General features: G+C 34.6%; 1 protein-coding gene across 9 annotated transcripts in view; it reads left to right on the top strand.

Moving 5' to 3' along the window:
- The first annotated feature begins 2,215 nt into the window (after positions 1 to 2,215).
- Positions 2,216 to 20,832, top strand: part of LOC138703123 (ATP-binding cassette sub-family G member 1-like) — a 166,912-nt gene continuing 148,295 nt past the window's right edge. For 5 of the 9 annotated variants that reach the window (XM_069830725.1, XM_069830723.1, XM_069830724.1 and 2 more), the window contains exon 1: positions 2,216 to 2,545. In XM_069830725.1, the coding sequence (XP_069686826.1) occupies positions 2,443 to 2,545 (103 nt within the window). In that variant the 5' untranslated portion in view covers positions 2,216 to 2,442. Of the gene's footprint in view, positions 2,546 to 10,762; positions 11,009 to 20,832 lie in introns of those variants that run through there. The other 4 variants (XM_069830728.1, XM_069830721.1, XM_069830720.1 and 1 more) reach the window with 4 other exon arrangements.

The raw sequence follows: 20,832 nt of genomic DNA, 5'->3' as shown, positions 1-20,832 counted from the left end.
TGAGCAAAAGATACGTGTCCATGTGTTGTAAAAATGTCAGCTCTATAGCTTCAGCAGATTTCGAGAAAATAATTTAATATTCTGATGATAGGAAGTTGCTCACAAATATCACCTTAAAAGCATAATGCGATAAGAGTTTTGTTATGTAATATTAGTTACACTTAAAACAGATACAGTACCTAGGTAACTTTGCTTTGTACTGTAATATTGTTTTGATTAGTTTATTGATTACTTTTGTAAGGCTAAAGATACCATCAATATAAATTCCAACTTATCATGTCATACTCAATCTCTTTCTTTGGAATATCACTTTCTTTATGAATGATGTGTTTCATCCACTTAATACAGTATAATATTATACTACTATGGAATTTAAGTGAATATTCCTTCTTAACTCTCTATTATGTTATTAAGATTTAAGACACAAGTGCAATATTAAGAAATCAGTGTTAGTACTTTTGTTTTACAGACAATATAGATAATATTAAACAGAAAGGAGCCATATAAAAATAACGACATAAAATTTCACGTTCCGTTTGAAGTTTGTGCACCACTGTTTTCTTAATCCAACAGGTTGCTTATTCATATACACAACCCTTCCTCTTTCTATACTTAGCGCTTGCTGCCCGCGCACGACGTCAAGGTCAGAAAAATGCGCTTGCTTTGACATCACTGCTCTAATCTCTTGCTTCTCTCTGAATATATTGGGGTTCCTATTTTTTTTTATAGCTGGCCGCTGATTGTCGTTTAATGTGAAATACGATACCAAAACAGAGTTTCGCTAAAGTGAAGAATTAGGTACAGAAGATTTCAACCGTGCAGTTACGATGACAGCCAATTGAAACTAAGTACATGATGACGCCAACATATGGGCATGACGTTTATCTGTGGCAGCGTCGTCATATGAAATATTTTTTTCTCTCTCTCCCTCCTTCCCTCCCTCTCTCCCTGCGTCGTGAGAGGAAGCGCCACTGTTTGCGACAAGGTTAAATAGGGTTTGATGATACATTCATAGTTCTCTGCCCAAGGGTAGGTCTTTCATGCAAACCCAGCTTTCTCTAATATTTTCTATTTTCTTTCTTCTTCTTAGTCCCTGCGTATGATCTATGTATCTTAATGTTTTCTATTATCTGATAGCTTCGTCTACCCCGAATTTTCTTCCATTCACCATTTCTTCCAGTGCATCCTTCAGTAAGCAGTTTCGTCTCAGCCAGTGACTCAACCAATTCCTTTTTCTCTCCCTGAACATTTTCAGCATTATTGTTTTTTTACCCACTCTTTCCAACACTGCTACATTTCTTATTCTGTCTGTCCATTTCACACGCTTCATACTTCTCCATATCCACATTTCAAATGCTTCGAGTCATTTCTCTTCACTTCGTCGTAATATTCTTGTTTCTGCCCCATATAATGCCACACTCCACATAAAGCACTTCATTAGTCTCTTCCTTAGTTCTTTATCCAGAGGTCCGCAGAAGATGGTCCTTTTAAAAACGCTTCATCTGCCATTGCTATCCTCCTTTAGAGTTCTTGGCAGCAGCTCATGTTACTGCTTACAGCATACCCCAAGTATTTGAAGCTGTCCACTTGTTCCACTGCCTCATTTCGAATTCGCAAGTTTATCTTCTTTAGTTTTTTTATGATAATCACGGTCTTCGTCTTGTTTGCATTTATCTTTCATTAATTAATTAATTCATTGTTCTGCCCAAGGGCAGGACTTTCACTGCAAGCCCAGCTTTCTCCAATCTTTCCTATTTTCTGCCTTTCTCTTTGTCTCCTCATATAATCCATATACCTTAATGTCTATCACCTGATATCTTCTTCTGCCCCAGACTCTTCTCCCGTTCACCATTCCTTCCAGTGTATCCTTGAGTAAGCATCTTTTCTCAAATTAGTTCATTTCAACTGTGGTATTTCCTGGACCCATCATAGAATAGACTAGAAATCTTATACTTGCAATATAAATATAATATACAATAAAACAATTGCAAACAGTTAAATGAAAATATGAAGATCTTGTGATTACATTATATTATTACATTAAAAGTATTTCTCCATTTGCTGTGATAAAGTGTTATGATATCATCGAAAAGATGCATTAAAAATCCACCGTTATACTTCGTAAATCTTACACTTGACTAGTGTAGTGTATTCTTAAAGAATATATTCACGAATTTTACTAGCAACATTTCGATTCTCTTTTGTCTGACGTGGATCGGCACGGCCCGATGACTAGTGGCGAGCGTAGTCGGTGCTGCTGTACAGTTCGAATTTTATCCACTTGTTCCCAGAGTTTCCTTACCGGCGACAGTAAAAGTTTTTATAATAAAATTATGGGTGAAGTCTAGCATATGACGATATACGCAATTTCTTGCACTCACTCCACAGGTTTCATTGGGGTGATTTTAAGTAAGCACTCCTGTTAAATATTAGTGTAAGACGATGGAACAGATTAAAAAAAAAAGGATCGTGGAGCTTCATTTGTGCCTACACCATCTTGACGTTGCATTTAGAAATCTAGATTTTGCTGTTACCACTGTAAGAGGTAAGCCAAAAGTGAACTATTTTTGTTGGAAATAAGTATAGGTTATGCTCGTACATTTACCTTCTTTATTAACATTGTTGTTTAATAAAAACGTTGAATAATTGAGAAAAGTGACTGATAGAATCTTATATGCCGCAGTAAGTTTTAGAAGCAATGATTCTGAGAATAACTTCACAACATGAAAAATAAATTCCATGTATATTCCATATATAGGCTAAGAGTAGAGGAACGTATCTATCTCGAACTTACTACTATTATCTTTCTGAATTTGTTTAAAATGTTGCACGTCAAATTTCAAACGTGACAAAGGTGTGATGCGCCTCTCAATTGGTTTAATAAAATAAAGTTAGGCGAAATTAAATTGTAGACCTAAATTATCTAATGTTCAATAAAACAAGTAATCATTATCATACCTTAGAATACTAGGATGATTGTTACGGACAGATGTATGGCACTTAGACGTGTACAATGCATATATTCTGTATTTTTATATCCCTGTTTTCATATAAATATCTTTCTGTCCGCGACTTCTCATTTTATTAATATCCTCCACAAGTTTGTATGTCGTATTTTATAATTAATATTATCTGCCATCTGTGCGATTTGGAATGTTAATACAGAAGGATGTGAGGAGCAATGCGGATGTTGCTTACGAGATTATACAATCTGGCGCATAGCGCTTGAAATACGCGTCTGAAGTGGTTCCCTCGTAATGCCAATTCCGCTGCTCGCAGCGCAGTTCTATACTAAATATTCATAGCAGAACACTTAAATGACATTGACATTTGGGACATTTAAATTACTCACAGTTGTTTATTAAATGCTTCGTACAATATTTTTATAGACAGACGTAATTTCCAAACTTCTACGTCTCAATTATATTACAATAAAAGGCTGTCATTCTTGATATTAAAAGATATTACATATTATAAACTAAGGTACTACCTTTCTGTTGTTCAATTCATACACCGTACCTTTTCGGAAATAATGAAAGAAACAATACATTTTACATGAACACTGTAGTCTACCCTTTTCACGTATTCATTTATTATTATTATTATTATTATTATTATTATTATTATTATTATTATTATTATTATTATTATTATTATTCCAATGAATTAAGGTACTGTATTATCTTCCATTTCCCTGACTTCGTAATTTAATCATTTGTAAGTAGTATATTATTATAATGTACCGAAGTACATATGATATTTCCATGCAGATATTCTGCGTCATCATACGATGAAAGAGTAATGGAACGGAGAAAAATTCTCTCCGGCGCCGGGATTTGAACTCTTAGGTTCCCTCTATATAATAATATATATGATATACGTAAATCACTTCGTGATTTAAGACGGCGCTTATTCCGTCGGATCCCGGCCAAATAGTCACTCATTACGAGTGCACCTCAGCACATGTGTGGACTTCGGTCCTAGGTTCATAGATATCTATGACGTAGTGCAGAGGGCGGCCACTAGAGGGAACCTAAGAGTTGGAACATAAAACTGAGACGATTCTTCCGACGCCGGGGTGGAATCCGGTGTGGCTTAGTGGATAAAGCGTCAGCACGTAGAGCTGAAAACTCGGGTTCAAATCCCGGCGCCGGAGAGAATTTTTCTCCGTTCCATTACTCTTTCATCGTATTTGTAAGTAGGCCTAACTTATTCCTTTCTTTTTTTAAATATATTGACGTTGAAGTGTTAGGATTTTTACTAAAGCAAACAGCAGTCACAATACATGATTAGTACAAATGTGCGATTTTTCTTGCACAACTTGCAGCGGTGAAATAAATATCTAATAGGCCTGCTGATTAACCTGTTACTTACAAATGGCTTTTTGAAATAAATATCTAATAGGCCTGCTGATTAACCTGTTACTTACAAATGGCTTTTAAGGAACCCGCAGGTTCATTGCCGTCCCTATCCTGTGCAAGATTAATCCAGTAGTGGGCAGTAATAGCAAATGCTATGATATTTTAGTGTGTGTAAACAGTTTTTAAATTAGGAAGTTAGACTGCAATATATGTGATTAGAAATGGTTTTCGAATTTGACCATTTCCCATAACATAAACAAATATCTCAGGAATCTCAGGGACAATATATTTTAGAATTTGCCGCCCATAGGCACATGCGCATCTGCTCTCCCCGATCCCCATTTCATGTTTAGTAATGTCCGAATTTCGCTCCCCTGAGCTGTTTTCTGTCGTCACTCATGACAACATGTCAATTTAATGGAAACATAAAGTAAAATTTTCGGTACACCATGCAGTAATAATTTTACTATATCACAACGAATAATTGTAGTAATTATTATTTATTTATTTATTTATTTATTTATTTATTTATTTATTTATTTATTTATTTATTTATTTATTTATTTATTTATTTATTTATTTATTTATTTATTTATTTATTTATTTATTACTCGTAATGTCGTAATAATATTTGATTTGGCTTGGAGGATGAGGGGAGTACGTTACACTAAACTCGGCATGCTCAACATTAAAATCACATCGCTGCGTATGTTGTACCTTAAATAATGCAAATCGTATATATGTCAATATTCAGCAGTAATAATTAACCATTGTCGTGGAATATTTCGCCACTATAAATGATGATGGTAAATCATACTCTTTTCCTCGAATAACGCTACTGATTGCCTTAAGGCAAGACAAGCTAAGAACTATATTAATTTGATTTTGATGATGATAATAATAATAATAATAATAATAATAATAATAATAATAATAATAATAATAATAATAATAATGTCTGAAAGTAGCAGAAACCGGTAGTTCACTTTCAGCAATTATAACAAATTAGAAGGAACGAAATCTGAAGGAAAAACACGGAACTGAAAACAATCAACTTGCCAAAGTAAATGAACAAGATGAACAATGTAGTTTGGAAGCAAAATTTTTAATTCAACATATTCAGACTTTCGGGAAACAAAATTGTAAATTCCATTAAATGACGCTGAAAATCTGCATACTGATTTTAACAAGTCATAAATAAATCTCAAATAAGACTGTAATATGCTTGGCATATTTATAATTTTCGTACTCGATCAATAATGCACAATTAATCAAACTATTTTCACGATACACAATGCTTAGTAATGGAACTATTAATCATTTCTTAGTAGAGCTCTATATAAAGAGCTATATAGAGCTCTATTTCTTAGTGCAGCGAAGCGAATCTAGCGGCAGAAATTGTCATGACTCTCAGAGACCTACTCTCGATCGTGCTATGCGCCAGCTTGTATAATCTCATAAGCAACGAATGCGGAACAGTGATGGTAGGCCTACAGCAGGCATGTCCGAAATCAGACACTGAAAGTGCAGTGTATGTGCGCGGAACGCCGGTCTGTGCAGATTGCGTCATTCACGTGTTGCTCTTACCAGTTCTTAGCGGGAGGGATGTACAAGAATCTATTCCGCGCTTCTAATGTTCAATTAAATTGACATTTGACATTATAAACACACTTAGCAGAAGGAAAAAACACAATTATTGTCAGTGTCTATATTTGACAATAATTGTAACACAAGAAACAATAGACTTACTCAGTTACAGCAGTCGTTTGTAAAGAATCATTTATTTACATGATTTGTATACAGTATTTGAAGAAACTATAAATATTGCAGTAATTTCGAAACAACAAAAAACGAACACAGTATTTCATTTTACGTAGTAGGTACTGATTATTTCAAAGTAATACTCTTTCATTGTTCCTCAAGCACTATTGGGACCATTGGTGCACAAATATAAGGAAAATATTTTACTCCCAATTACATGCAATAGGACATTGTGAGGCTTTTACACTGGAATTATTCATTTCCTTGCTGCATATTAATATAAATTCACATTATTATTAATAAATTGGATAAATTAAGCTTGAATTTAAATTTATATATAGTTTATTGGGAAAATGTTGATAGCAAGTATCAGCAAGTTGGGAGCGTTACTGAATTGAGTTAAAAGAGTACTTCACAAGCTGTGAAGCGAGGACATTTCCTTTGTCAGGTTTAAAGATTTATTAACGCAAGTATATTAAGATAATATAGTAATGTGAGATGGAAAATTTTCCATTATGTATTATTTTTCCAGAAAATTTTTCCGCCTTACAAATAGTTGCTTTCTTCCTTCCCGTACAACCTCAAGACCCTCACATGTATTCTTCACTCAATATTCTCATCACTTATCAGCAGACATCGGATTCTAGGGCAAATGCCTATTTTGTTTCTTTAGGAGAAAAGTAAAAATAATTATTAATATTTCTGTTTCATGGAAATTGAAGGTATTCAAAGAGTTTTATAGTGCCCTAAAATGCCCTAAAACGGTTATTAGAGCCTAATTTGTTAATATTCGCCTAAAAATGCCTAACTCACTGTAAAGTTTCGCATTTTACTCTTACTTTTTATAATTTATACATGCATTCACTGCGAAATTTAAGGCATTTAAAAAGTGGAAAGTTTGCTTCACACCGGCCATGAAACCATTGATAAAGGAAACAAAATGTTTTGAATCTCACGACACTCGCAATAGATTTCACCGAATTTAACATGTTTGGAGGCATAAATGCCGACAAAGAACCAACCTTAGTTTTGAAGCAGGCAACAATCACAACATGTGCTGCTACCGATTCAGAGATATACTATACTATAAAAATGACTGTTTTCGGTCTGAAACCGATTAGCTGTACTGCCCTTCAGAGTGTCATAAAATCACAATTTTGGAGAAAGAGTGTTTTTGAAATATTTATGAAAAGTCGTAAAACTGCGAATTAGTAGGGTAAACCGTTACAAAATATTTAAACGAATGGCCCCCCCCTAGTGTTAACACTACCAGGAAATGCAACAATAAGTGGAACTTTGTATTTTTGTCCAATTGAATCTCAATAACAACGGTTCATTTGAATGCTCGTTAACAGTTGCTCTTTCCCTCACCTTATTTGTGTTGAGAAGTTTTGAGCGGTAGGACGTTTTCCTGTGAAGTTTAACGCGATAATGCCGAAAAATATAAGTGCAAAATCTACATTGATCCGGCAATGGCTAACAGAATATTCAGAATTCACTTATGATGGAAAAATAATATTCTGCAAGATTTGTAGCAAACAGGTATGTAACAATAGTTGAAATATATAAATTCTATTAATTTTAATGAGTAGGCCTATAATATTTATACATTGACTGAGCTAACCTGAGGTATAATTCTTTTTAAGATCACTACACTTTAACCTTTTAAATTCCGATAGTTAAAATATTTGCAGGTCATTAAAATTTTGATTGTTCGAACCCACTAACTTTGTGATAGAAATACGGCAATACAACAATTAGGATTTTATTTTAATTCAGTTTACGTTACATTTTTAGATTTCGCAAGAAAAGAAGTGCCACCTAAAGCAGCATGTGCAAGGAGCGGCTCATAAGGCTAAAGCTCAGCAGAAAAATCAACTGCAACAAACTTTACTAACACAGCCTACTTCATCCAATCTCAGCAGCAATTTCTATGCTGATTTAACCAGAGCGTTTGTTGCTGCTAACATTCCCTGGAATGCAATTGAAAATCCGGTTTTAAGACAGTTTTTACAAAAATACTGCAAACAAAATATCCCATCTGAGTCGACCCTAAGAAAAAATTACTTAGACAGAATATACAATGAAACTTTAGCTTCCATTCGGGAGGATATAGGTGATTCTTACATATGGGTCTCTGTGGATGAAACCTCAGATCCTATGAATAGGTATATAGCAAATATGGTAGAAGGAAAACTTAGTCCTGATGGACCTTCGATTCCACACCTCGTATGTGTTAAGGAACTTTCGAAAGTGAATAACCAAGCCATTGCTTATTTTGTAAATAAAGGCCTACAGTCTTTATACTCGGGTAATATAGACGATTCTAAAGTTCTGTTGTTTTGTACTGATGCTGCCTCATACATGGTTGCTGCAGCTCCACTTCTTAAAACATTTTATCCTAACCTCACGCATGTAACCTGTCTAGCACATGGCCTTCACAGGGTGTCTGAAACAATCCGGAATGAATTTCCTCTTGTCAATTCGTTTATTTCTAACACAAAAAAATGTTTTTGTAAAGCCCCATCCAGGATTTCAATATTCAGAGAGAACTTTCCAGATATCCCACTCCCACCTCAGCCGGTTGTTACACGATGGGGAACCTGGATTCAGTCAGTGGTGTATTATTCTAAGTATTTTAAAGGAGTGGTCACAGTTATTGATAAATTATCTGAAACCGATAGTGCAGCGTGTGTGAAAGCAGTGAAAGATTGTCTGAATGACTCACGAGTGAAAAACGATATTGCCTACATAACATCAAACTTTTCTTTCATACCTGCAAGCATTGAACAATTAGAACGTGAAAAACAATCTCTTTGTAGCCAAATAGCAATAGTAAAGGAAGCTCAAGTGAACATACATTCTGCTTTGGGCGAAACTGGGAAAAAAGTTGAAAATATGTGGGACAACGTATTAAATAAGAATGTAGGATTTTCATTGTTGGAAAAAGTATCAAGAGTGATATCGGGGGAAAGTGTAAATGTTCCAGTAAGTATTGATGTTTCTATTGTATCTAATTTAAAATTTGCGCCTCTCACATCAGTTTCGGTTGAAAGAAGATTTTCTGCTTTCAAAGTGATTCTCAGTGACAAAAGGCAAAGGTTAACTGTGGAGAATTTAGAAAAAATTCTGGTGGTGTACTGTGCAGATAATTATAATAAAGTCTGAGCATGGAACTGAATTTCAATAACTTAAAATGAGTAATCTTGATATCAATAATCATTATTTCATTAGTTTCAATATATTAAATTTGTGCAGCTCTGTTTATAAATATAATATAGTATTCTTTTTTAATGTTTAAACATACTTTTTTGTGCGTATTTTAGTGTATAACTAAAAATTTCAGTGAAAGAAATAAGTATGATACCTTGATGTGCCTAAAATGCCTATTTTCATTAAAATAGAGCCTAATTTTACAAATTTTGAGCTTATTTTAGGCGCCTAAACTGCAATTTTTAGTGCCTAAAAATCCGATGTCTACTTATCAGCTTATCAAATAAAAGTTGTAAGTCGTCTAACCATTGATGGCTGTGATAGTACAGACTCCAAAACAACATCATTGTCATGCTTGTCTTGCCGTAAGAGTACTAATTAAGAAATAAGAGGTGGCGAATATCATATTTTGAGAACCTTTTTACTAATCTGATTTAAATTCTCACATCACTATTAGGTCCACATGGTATGATGAAAGCCTTTCATTTTAAAATAATTACTGTTGGCTGAGGAAAACATCATAACAGTTACGTTATATGATTCGTGATTTCTCTTCTTCGTTGCATTTGTGGACTCCTCACTTTATTTTTCATAACGCATTCACAACCACAGCCCAATGAGCACACCCGTACTGATCTGTGTTACTGAAACCAAAGTTGTTCTGCTACTGCAGGTAATGTACAGCTTTGTCGCGTTCCCCTCCCAGTCGATTCACTCCCTCCAGGTAGGGGAATAGGAACTGCAAATTGCACAGAGACAAGTGCACAATGTGCGCGACTGCACAATGTGCAGGGTTTTGACATGCCTGGCCTACAGTATTTATATTGTATCTGTCTCCGTTTCCAGTTATGTATAAGCCTGTGTAGTATGGGAATAAGTCCCCCGAAACTCTTCTAATTCGCACCGTGTGTGTGTTAATCTCTTTCTGAAGTGTTTGTGCAAAGATTTGTCCTATGTTACCTGTTCTCAGTTACAAAATAACGGTATTATCACAGTCTAGTATATACAGTCACGAAGCTCAATACGTAGTAAATATGCATCCACAGATAGTTGCTAACCACTCAGGATCGCTACTATCGCCTCATCACAGACAATGCGAAATAGTACCTGCACAGTCTATTGTTCCTAGTACCCTCATAAACTTAACCTTTGTGACTGTGTATACTAGACTGGTATTATCGTGTTTGAAGTAAGTAATTTCTGAGAGACGAATATTGTCGGAATTTTTACTTTGACTTCGCATTAACAAAATAATAATTAATATCAAATACAACCGATTGATTTTAATTTATTCGATTATTCATTAAATACTTTTGATAGATTGATCTTACAATAGAAATTGATCGATTAATTGGTCAGATTAATCGATTAAATCCCACAACACTAATTTAAACTAATTCCTTCAAAAACGGTCAACAAGCAGGTAATGTGGAGAACCAGCAAAAAAGAGATCTTGGCAACGCATGTGCGGAGGACTAGACGAGTTTCTGAGCAGCTATATCTTGCGAGTGCAGTAGAGAACTCCAGCATTCCGAAGGATATTGTGTGACTGACTTGAGTCGCTGGCAGCGTGCGACCGAGCATGGCGGGGCATGACAAGAGAGGCATTCAGTGTCAAGATCGTCTGGACATCGAATTTGACAACCTCTGTTATTATCCGCCAGGAAAGAAAGGTGAACCACAATATATTCCAAGCTCAATTCAGTCTCTTTTATTGTGTGATACTAATGCTATACGTATCAAATATGGTGGTGCTAAATAACATACACCAGGGATACAGGGAATCGTTTTTTACATAATGTATTGATGCTTGTTTCAATAAGAAGGCATAAAAAGTAGAGTGAGTCACACTTAGCATTGCCAGATTTGCAAAGAGAAAAGGAGGAACACATACAAAGTAGAGAGAACATTTTTATATTGGGTCCATATCCTCAAATATTAGAAACAAAATAGGCTACTGTAATTTTATTTTGCTCATCTCTAGATAGTCCTTTTTTATAGTGATACTCCTCTGTTTTAACTGCTTCCATCAATGTCTTGTCATTTAAGAATTCGTTGTACATTGTCGCATAAATATAAACGTTTCAGTACTGTTGGAAGTCTTTCGGTTTTTCCCGCCTAACTGTTTTTTTTTTTTTTTTTTTTTAGAAATTTCGGAATCAGGAAAACAGCTCTATCAACTTCAAACGAACATTTATAATTATTATAACTACTGTGTCTTACAAAATGAAAAGTATTTCATAATTCTGCAGCCGCAACAAGATCACTTTCTGCACACAATTTCTACTGGAAAAATAATCTAAATTCCGCGAACTCGAAACATTTCTGATTTCCAATTCATATTTCGTTGTCTCCATATGGGCTGTTCCATATGAAATCGATCAGTAAAAACCCTCGCATTTTTTTATACTCTAATTTTTTTCCTACTTATATAAGGTGCTGAGGGGAGTGCATTTTCAAAAATATACTATCGAAAGTCAAACGGTTTTCGTATTATTGAACGACAAATTTAGCGTGTTTTATAAAAACAAGCCTCTTTCAGCGCTCAGAACTCTGGAGCCATTTACTGCAGAACATTGAACGAGAGCTTATTTTGAAGCTGACATTTGGTAGGTTATGTTAAGAAGTAATCCTTATTTTTATTGTACACAGAGAGACAGATAATCTGATTTTACTTGCTTTTAGACTTTTTGGCCATTTGTAAAAATGTAAAAAAATATTGAGAAAAAATCTTTCATTATTAAGAGGGATTCGGCATTGTTTGCTTAGGGCTCGGCAATAAGTTTCGAGGGTATTAAATAAATTATTTTCACACGCCTAGACTTGAACGGTGCAGTACCGCACGCACTGGCCGAGAGCTGAAGTTAAGCGAGCATTGGGCGTCATTTTACTCCTGTGTTTATGAAAACTTGTGATAAAGCTAGCCCAGCCATGACTGCTAGACGACACATCACGTGTTTGTCTCCTGGCCTTGCTTGTCTCGACTACCTCCCGTCTCACAGTCAGCTGGTTAGTTCACGCGTGTACTATTTATTTTCTTTATTCGATATTTTCAATACTTTCTTATAAACGTACTACCAGTAAAAATATGTGTTTGTTTGTACTTTCAATGCGGAATCTAACCATATATTTTAAAAATATTTTTTCATGGCCAAAGGCGTCTTAATGAAGAAAAACCTAAATTTCTCCATTTCCATAAAAAGTAAGAAAAACTGTTTACATGTCAATATAAACTTTAATTTCTCAGCATCAAAATAAACCATGATTTTGATCATTGGGTGAAAGGGTTTCGGAGCCGCAACTGTTTAAAGTTGCTAATTTTATGAAAATACGATAAATTTAAATATTAATTTAAACATTATTAAGTTCTGATGCCTCAAACTTTGCACAAAGCATTATATCAAGTTGTCTACGGACAGAAAAAGTTTCATTGTATTTAAAAATTGCAAGGTCAATTTTCTCTATATTTCGGTCGATTTGAGATGGAATAGGCCATATGCTCCACAATCGCCAATCTTGAATACCTCAAGAACACACTGTGTAGTACACTGGCGTTCAAAGATATCTGACTATAGTTTTTAGGTCATGTAAGCGAACTTTCTAACCACAGGATGTCAGAACCAAAGATATAACAAATTGACAAACTTTGAAATAGTTCCACTAGTTCTCAACAGGTGACATTATTATGGGGACGATTAAAAATAAAAAAATATGCGAATTTTTGCGTTTTTTTAATGGAAAATACTCAACATTAAAACTAAACCATGGGTCCGAGCAATAGTTACAGTCGATAGCATTAAGGTAAGAAGTCAAAAATGCGTTCATTTCTTCAAGAGCCAATTTAACTGAGTTGGGTTGGGCCTAATAATTGTCTGGCAGCGATAAAAAGAAGGAAGCCGTGAAGGCTACTGGATTGTTACATCAGCTAGAAAAATTTGACACCTTATTTTATTTGGTATGTTTAGACGATATTCTTGCTCTTGCAAATTCATTATCGGAAGCACCTCAGTCTCCAAAAATGGATATTAGTAAATGTCCGTCCTTCATTAAGGCAATGATATAAAACTTTTCAAAACTCTGAAACGAAGAAAAATTCGACAATCATGTCAAGCACAAGGGTTTGTAATCTAGCAATTCTATCCATCGAGAGAGAGAAATGTTGGAATTTGTTGAAGGATCCATCATCAGCGGTCGACAGATTCGTTGCTAGGAAATCTAGATGGCTCCAGTTCACCTTATGAAGCGTTTGTGCGAGATCGTGCGTATTTGCTTGGTTTGCGCACAAATCCAATCCGCAGAAAGTCTAAAATTCCACATTCAGTATTCCCAACCTAACACACATAACAATTTCCCTCTTCTTACCGCTTAAGTGACATATTGATTTTACTGCTTTAGGCTCGTAACATATTATTTTTAGAGACGTTCAATATAGTAATAATTATAAATTGGAAACCTACCACTGCAATTTCACCTAAATTGCACTGTTAATTATTGTTTTTAAAAATTTGCAAAAATTAAGTAAACTCTACAACTCCACTAAAGTTACTGCATTCGTGATGCAAGTAACATTCAGGAAGCCGTGAAAAAATCAACAAGATTCCAGATGCCGATGTTATTACTGCAATATGTTATATAAATAATATTGTTAAAATATGAAAATGAAAAATAAATCATTACATAACCTTACCGTTTGTTTTAAGTTCGCATTTATAGACTGGGGGAAAAAAAGACAGACGTATATCATGGCCTGCTGGAGTATAGTAAACACAGAAAACATTTTAAAGCAACAATGTTGAAGATAGATATTTTTGTTTTGCAAATTTGCCGTCATTGAACAAACCAAGATGGAGATTTTATTGCAACTAATTAGAAATTCCTCTTTCAGTTATGTAATAAACGATCTTCGCACAAAATAATGTACGATACACGAGCGGTATGTTTTCTTTCAATTCTCGGAAATTAAAAAAGCTCAACTACATTTCGCTTTTTCAAACTTTTCCTCGAACATGAAAACTTCAATATACCGCTTTTGTAACGCATGTTACTATTGTATAGGTATGCTTTGCATGATTGTTTATCATAATTTTGCATGATGTTAAATAGGACTTCCGAGAATGAGTTTCAAGAGAGTTGACGGCAGCGGCATTGTCAGGAGATGGGTCAGGTACTTTCTAAACCCAGCATATCTGGCCCATCCAATAATTAGTCTGGCTACGCCACTGTTAAAAATGTGTTCGGGAAAATGATTTAGAGTAAGTATAAATTATTCTCATAGTTTACAGCAGAGGTCGTCAGCACAGAGCACGCTGGGGCTAGCCTCTCTTACCCGCGGAAAATGCAGTGCAATAGTGCTCTCGTAGCTGCTAGCGAGTATGCTCTCTATCTCTCCCTGTTGCACGACAGTGCACACGGGACAGCACCGCGTACCCATTACACATTTCAGCGAGTGCTGACGACCACTGGTTTACAGTATCAGCTGTTTCCAGCTAAACCGAGTACCTTTTACAATCATTAGAGGGGAATGAAATTTTGAATTCTATAATGCTGGTATATTTATTTACTATTGACCACATTGATTGTTAGCTTCACTATCTATTTATAGAAGTAATAACTAAAGAATACATACTTACATGAACAAATTATCGATCACTAACCATTAGTAGGGGTCACGTATCTTTGAACGTTAGTGTACGTAAAATGACTACCTTTAGCACTTTTTCGTACACACGAAAATTTCTTTTCCCACAGTTCTGAATAAAATAGAGAGATTTCCGGCATTTTTTGTTAAGAATTTCGTTACCAAACGAAGACGATAAAAACAAACGTACCGCATAATGTGCACAATTTATTATTCTCGAACTACGAATACATCGTACACCATACAAAAATCCCACTGATAGTAGTACTGCTTTCAAAAACTGAATTGCGATTGAGAATTATTTTCACTTTATTTAGTAATTACTAGAGGGCGGTCATTTTTTCTCATCAAAGCTTTCAACACAAACAAATATCTACAATTTTTTGGAGGGGGGGGTTGAAGGATAATGAAAACACAGAAGCCGAAAACAAAAACACTCGAGCCATTCTTTTATAACATACACCTCATACTTACGGGTAAAGGTAAAGGTATCCCCGTAACATGCCATGAAGGCACTTGGGGGGCATGGAGGTAGAGCCCCATGCTTTCCATGACCTCGGCACTAGAATGAGGTGGTGTGGTCGGCACCACGCTCTGACCGCCTTTTACCCCCGGGAAAGACCCGGTACTCAATTTTTATAGGAGGCTGAGTGAACCTCGGGGCCGTTCTGAAAGTTTGGCGACGAGAAAAAATCCTGTCACCACCTGGGATCGAACCCCGGACCTCATACTTACGGGTAAAAAGTAAAATTATTTACCTTGCTGTGAAAATAAGATAATAATGTGAAGTAATATTACAAAATATCACATAGTTTAATGTGTTCACAGAATCTTTGTGAAGCATTTATTTTCGATATAAAATAAAGTAATAACTTTTATTACGTGTTATTTGTCACAACCGTTACAGAAATAAAATTATTTTTAATAAAAATAAACACTCATGAAACTAACCAACACAGATATGTTAATGTCATCCTTTAGGTACCAATAAAGAATTTTAAGGTACAATTACTCAAAAGGATTAACCGATAATTGAGCTAATATCAAATGAATTGTTGAGGGGGGTGAAATTTTCGTCACGTCCGTTACAGCACAAAAATGATAAAATAAAAATCTTCAAAGCAATAATGGTGAAAATTCACATGAGTCCAAAGAAGACCGAAAGGAGACGTAAGAATGAAACATCCAAAAAATCCATTTTTATTTTAAAAAATTAACTTCTAAAACTGCGTGTCTGTCACATCCGTTACTAAAAGAATGACTGACTCGTTATTATGGCCAACATTACAAGTAAGATATTGACAGTGACCTAATTGCATACTGACTGGCGAGTAAGATACTTGAGGCGCACTTTCAAATGAAGTAATCGAAGTAGTTCATTAGTTTTACAAATATAAAGGCGTACCACCACAGTCTAGTATATAATGTCACGAAGCTCAATACGTAGTAAATATGCATCCATAGATAGTTGCTAACCACTAGGATCGCTACTATTACCTCATCACAGACAATGCGAAATAGTACCTGCACAGTCTATTGTTCCTAGTACCCTCTCAAGCTTCGTGTTCCTGACTGTATATACAGTACTAGAATATTACAAAACTTCACGCGAAACTCAGTTTAAGAAGCTCTGCACTAGAGCAGGAATGTTTGTCCATTGTCAGTGTAGTGTTATTAAAGTTTTCATGTGGTGAAGATTGGATATCGTACTGACAGAACTTCACGAGAATTGTATTATAATCTGTCTAGTGTTTGTCAAAATAATTTTCTAAATTATAAATTTCTAATATCGTGGATAGTACAAACAATCGGCAAAAAAGAAAAAGTGCATTTTTCGTTATATTTGGTGGTGAAAATCGATGTTGTTGTTATTATTATTATTATTATTATTATTATTATTATTATTATTATTATTATTATTTTTAAGGATTTCGCGTACTTGAATGAATTTTACTTCGTTTTTATTTTATTTATGAATTTTTTGAAAGACGGTTGCGTAATTTTTACAGGTCTTCTGTGATATCATGATACATTAAAATGAATTTGAAATTTTTAGATTTTTTATAATATTTTTGCATGCAAATCAATTATCGAGGAACAATATCAACTTTTATTAAAGATAAAACGTTTTTATCATGTCATATAATCTTTCATGTTGCAAATAAGTTGCTCAAGACTCATGATTCAGAAGAAAAGAAACGTTTACTGTCAACATTGGCACACGGATATCAGACTGAAGAAATAGATTTCTCCTTTCCCACTAGGGTCATATCTAGGGTGAGCAGATTCACATCGATAAAAAAGAGGACACAAAGCTTCAAAAAGGAGGAAATTGTTCGAAAAAAGAGGACAGAAAATATATAGCCTACTTACATTCTGGGTTAGGTCTATATTATACTTTAAATTACGTCAATATTATTCATTTTTCCTTCTTACATACATACATACATACATACATACATACATACATACATACATACATACATACATACATACATACATACATAAGTGTTCTGCCCAAGGACAGGTTTTTCACTGCAAAAACCCAGCTTTCCCCAATATTTCCTATTTCCTGCCTTCCTCTTAGTCTCCGCATATGACCCACATATCTTAATGTCGTCTATCGTCTGATATCTTCTTCTGCCCGAACTCTTCTCCCGTTCACCATTCCTTCCAGTGCCAATCCTTGACATGACGACGTAAGGAGTTCCATAGGCGACAAACTGACACGGTGAAAGAGGATAAATAGAGAGAGTACGGTGGGGAAGAATGGATAATAAAGCTCGATGTTGATTCCGTAAGATCGTAAGATATTCAAAGCGAGTTCTCAGATATTTTGGAGTAGAAGTGTGTAATATTCTAAAGAGAACAGATAAAGAACGTGCTGTTCTACGCTCTTTTAGGCGGAACCATGAAAAAACTTCAAAAGATGACGTTTTTTTTCATTTATTTATTTTATGTCGCTTTAACTTAGGAAGTCATATCGCGACAATACATAGACAATTCTTACAGTTTACATAGAGTTTACTGTATTACAATAATCATTTTAGATACATTTGTAAATGTTGATAGCTTTCAGAAATTTAATCAAGTTTGAACTGAATGATGGATTGTTTAGAACTGTTGATAAGTCTGTTGGTATATGGAATTGATCTCGATGGAGGTGGTATAGTGGACATTCAGAAATTAAATGGCGTAGTAGTAGTGGTAATAGGAGGTTTATTTTGCCTGGCAGAGTTAAGGCCATGAGGCCTTCTTTTCCACTCAACCAGGTTTCAATAATATACATGAAATACAAAATTAGATTACAAAACAACACAAAAGAAAATACCTTAGAAATTACATAAAATATAGTAGAAAATTACAATAGACAAGATCAGTTACATAATATAAAATTACAAATAGTCAAGATCGGTTACATAATATATAAAATAAAGTAGAAAATTACACATAATCAAAATCAGTCACGTAACATAAGGGGAATATACACACTCACACACATACACACACACAATTTATAAGACCTAAAATGCTCGAGATAAATTCGACGATTAATTCACTTCAGATATACAGATATACAGATCCTACTGTGGCAATTGGTGCATGTTGGAGGAAAAGTTCTGTCTGGAAGATAAGAATGTGTAATTTTTGTGTGGCCAACTCGCAATATGGTGATTATAACTTGATCTTGCCGTTTAAAATTCTGTAGTGGATATTTCATTCCGGAATGTTGCACTATTTCGTGAAGTTTGCTGCATGAAGACTCTGTCCATGATGTTTGCCAATGATTGTGCAGTTTTCTGGATGTGTATTTAATGGCGTCTGTATGAGGAATAGACGTTAAAAATGCAGTGGAAATCGTGTAGCTTCTTTTGCTGCAGCATCTACAGTTTCATTTCCAGGAATGCCCTGATGAGAAGGGATCCATATTAGAGTAGATGACGTTATATGGTCAAATTTACGAGTATTGCATATGAAGAGGACACACATTATGAACACGTTGTAGTCTTTCAACTAAATTGACAGTTACATTTGTCGAGAATCGCAATAATCAAAATGGGACTTCACTAGCGATTGAACAATGTTTCTTTTTATGGAAAGGACAGACAATTTCTCAAATGATTTAGAAAGCGGAGGAATTAAAATATTTTCTTACAGATGTGAGTTACTTGACTATTCCAGTTTAGATCTCTGACCATTGATAATTCAAGGTTTTTTACAGTGTCGCTATACTTAATAAGCGACCATTTATTGGCAGTCTTGGTATGGTTTTGTCGTTAATTGTACTGAGCAAGCGCTGATGTCCCATTACAATTGCCTGCAATTACAAATTATAATTTTATTACAAAATATTTACAGTACAGATTTAGGCTTATATCATACTTATGTTAATATCCAATTTCTTAAAAAATAATTATGAAAATACTTAATGATAATGATTATACGTAAATATGAAAGTCAAGGGAACTATAATTATTAAAGAGGACAGAAAATATCTATTTAGATTTACATTCGCACCTCGATCTCTCGATTTTTTGGGGGAGAGGGCTCTATATTCGTTTCGGAATAAAATTTTTATTTATTTCTCAACAATTTTATAAAAATAAACTTACATGAAATATAAAATCATACATTCGCCCTGGCTGGCACAGGCGGTATAGCGCTGGTCTTCTGTACCCGAGGTTGCGGTACCTATGAAACAGTAACATTTTTTAAGTTAAAATTTTACATGGATTATTGTAATATAAGCTTGAACATTTCATTAAGAGCAGTACCTGTCAAACTGTAGGCAACATTTAAGTTAAAATTTTACATCAAAGATTAGTATAATATAGGGTTAAACATGTCGTCAAGAGTAGTTCTGTGAAACAGTAACATTTTAATTTAAAAGTTTACTGCAAAGATTATGTTTATTCTTTTGTAATACACAACACAGCCACACTGTTGAACTCATTCTTTTATGTGTGTCTTTGTTGTCCTTGATGCGGGAAACGTCTGTTTTCATCGTATAGCATCACTCGCCAGTACTCTTCGTCAAAGTCGTTTGGCTCATTGTATAAATTCCGTGCTCTCTTAGCTCAAAGAGTAGGGTTTCTAGTTATAAATACATATTATGACTGGTATTCATTTAACAGATTTCAATTTGATTAACGATTATGATAATGGTGATGATACAAGCCTAGGGAGTTCAGCACTTTAAAGACAGGTTAGTGATACACAAACTATATATTGCTGGTTGTGTTTGTAAAGAAACTTCCTCCACCTAGTCCCGAAAGACTGCCCATTCGACTTCATACTTTACCTATACCTTGACCAAAACTACTTCCGACTTGACAGTTTACAGAGAAGGGGGAGCAGTGTTGTCATGTTGCCCATGTTTCGTGTAAGCGAGCGCGCTGCCGATAGAGTGCGGTAATGAACAGCTGACATGAACACATACATTTCTAACCAATTTGTTGAACACTAGGCATTAAAACTTGTGTATATTATTATTTGTATTAGTTTATTATAATTAGTAGTAGTAGTAGTAGTAGTATTCTTCAATGCAATACCGTTAGTAGTAGTAGTAGTAGTAGTAGTAGTAGTAGTAGTAGTAGTAGTAGTAGTAGTAGTAGTAGTAGTAGTTGTATTCTTCAATGCAATACCGTTAGAAAAGCGTCGAAAGGACTGTAAACTGCAAAAACAGGTTTAAATTTAATACGAAGCCTCTGCTTTTACGAGTGTCGGTATTTTTCAGTGTAATATTGTTAAAAAGACGTTGAAAAAATTGTAAATTACAAAAATATTTATGATTAAAAATCTGCACTGCTTTTTTTCTTTTCCAATATCGATAACAGTGCTCTTATTAATTTTAACACA

The sequence above is a fragment of the Periplaneta americana genome, chromosome 7 (assembly GCF_040183065.1).
Source record: "Periplaneta americana isolate PAMFEO1 chromosome 7, P.americana_PAMFEO1_priV1, whole genome shotgun sequence".
Taxonomy (NCBI): Eukaryota; Metazoa; Arthropoda; class Insecta; order Blattodea; family Blattidae; genus Periplaneta; species Periplaneta americana.
This window is presented reverse-complemented; position numbering and strand designations above follow the sequence as displayed.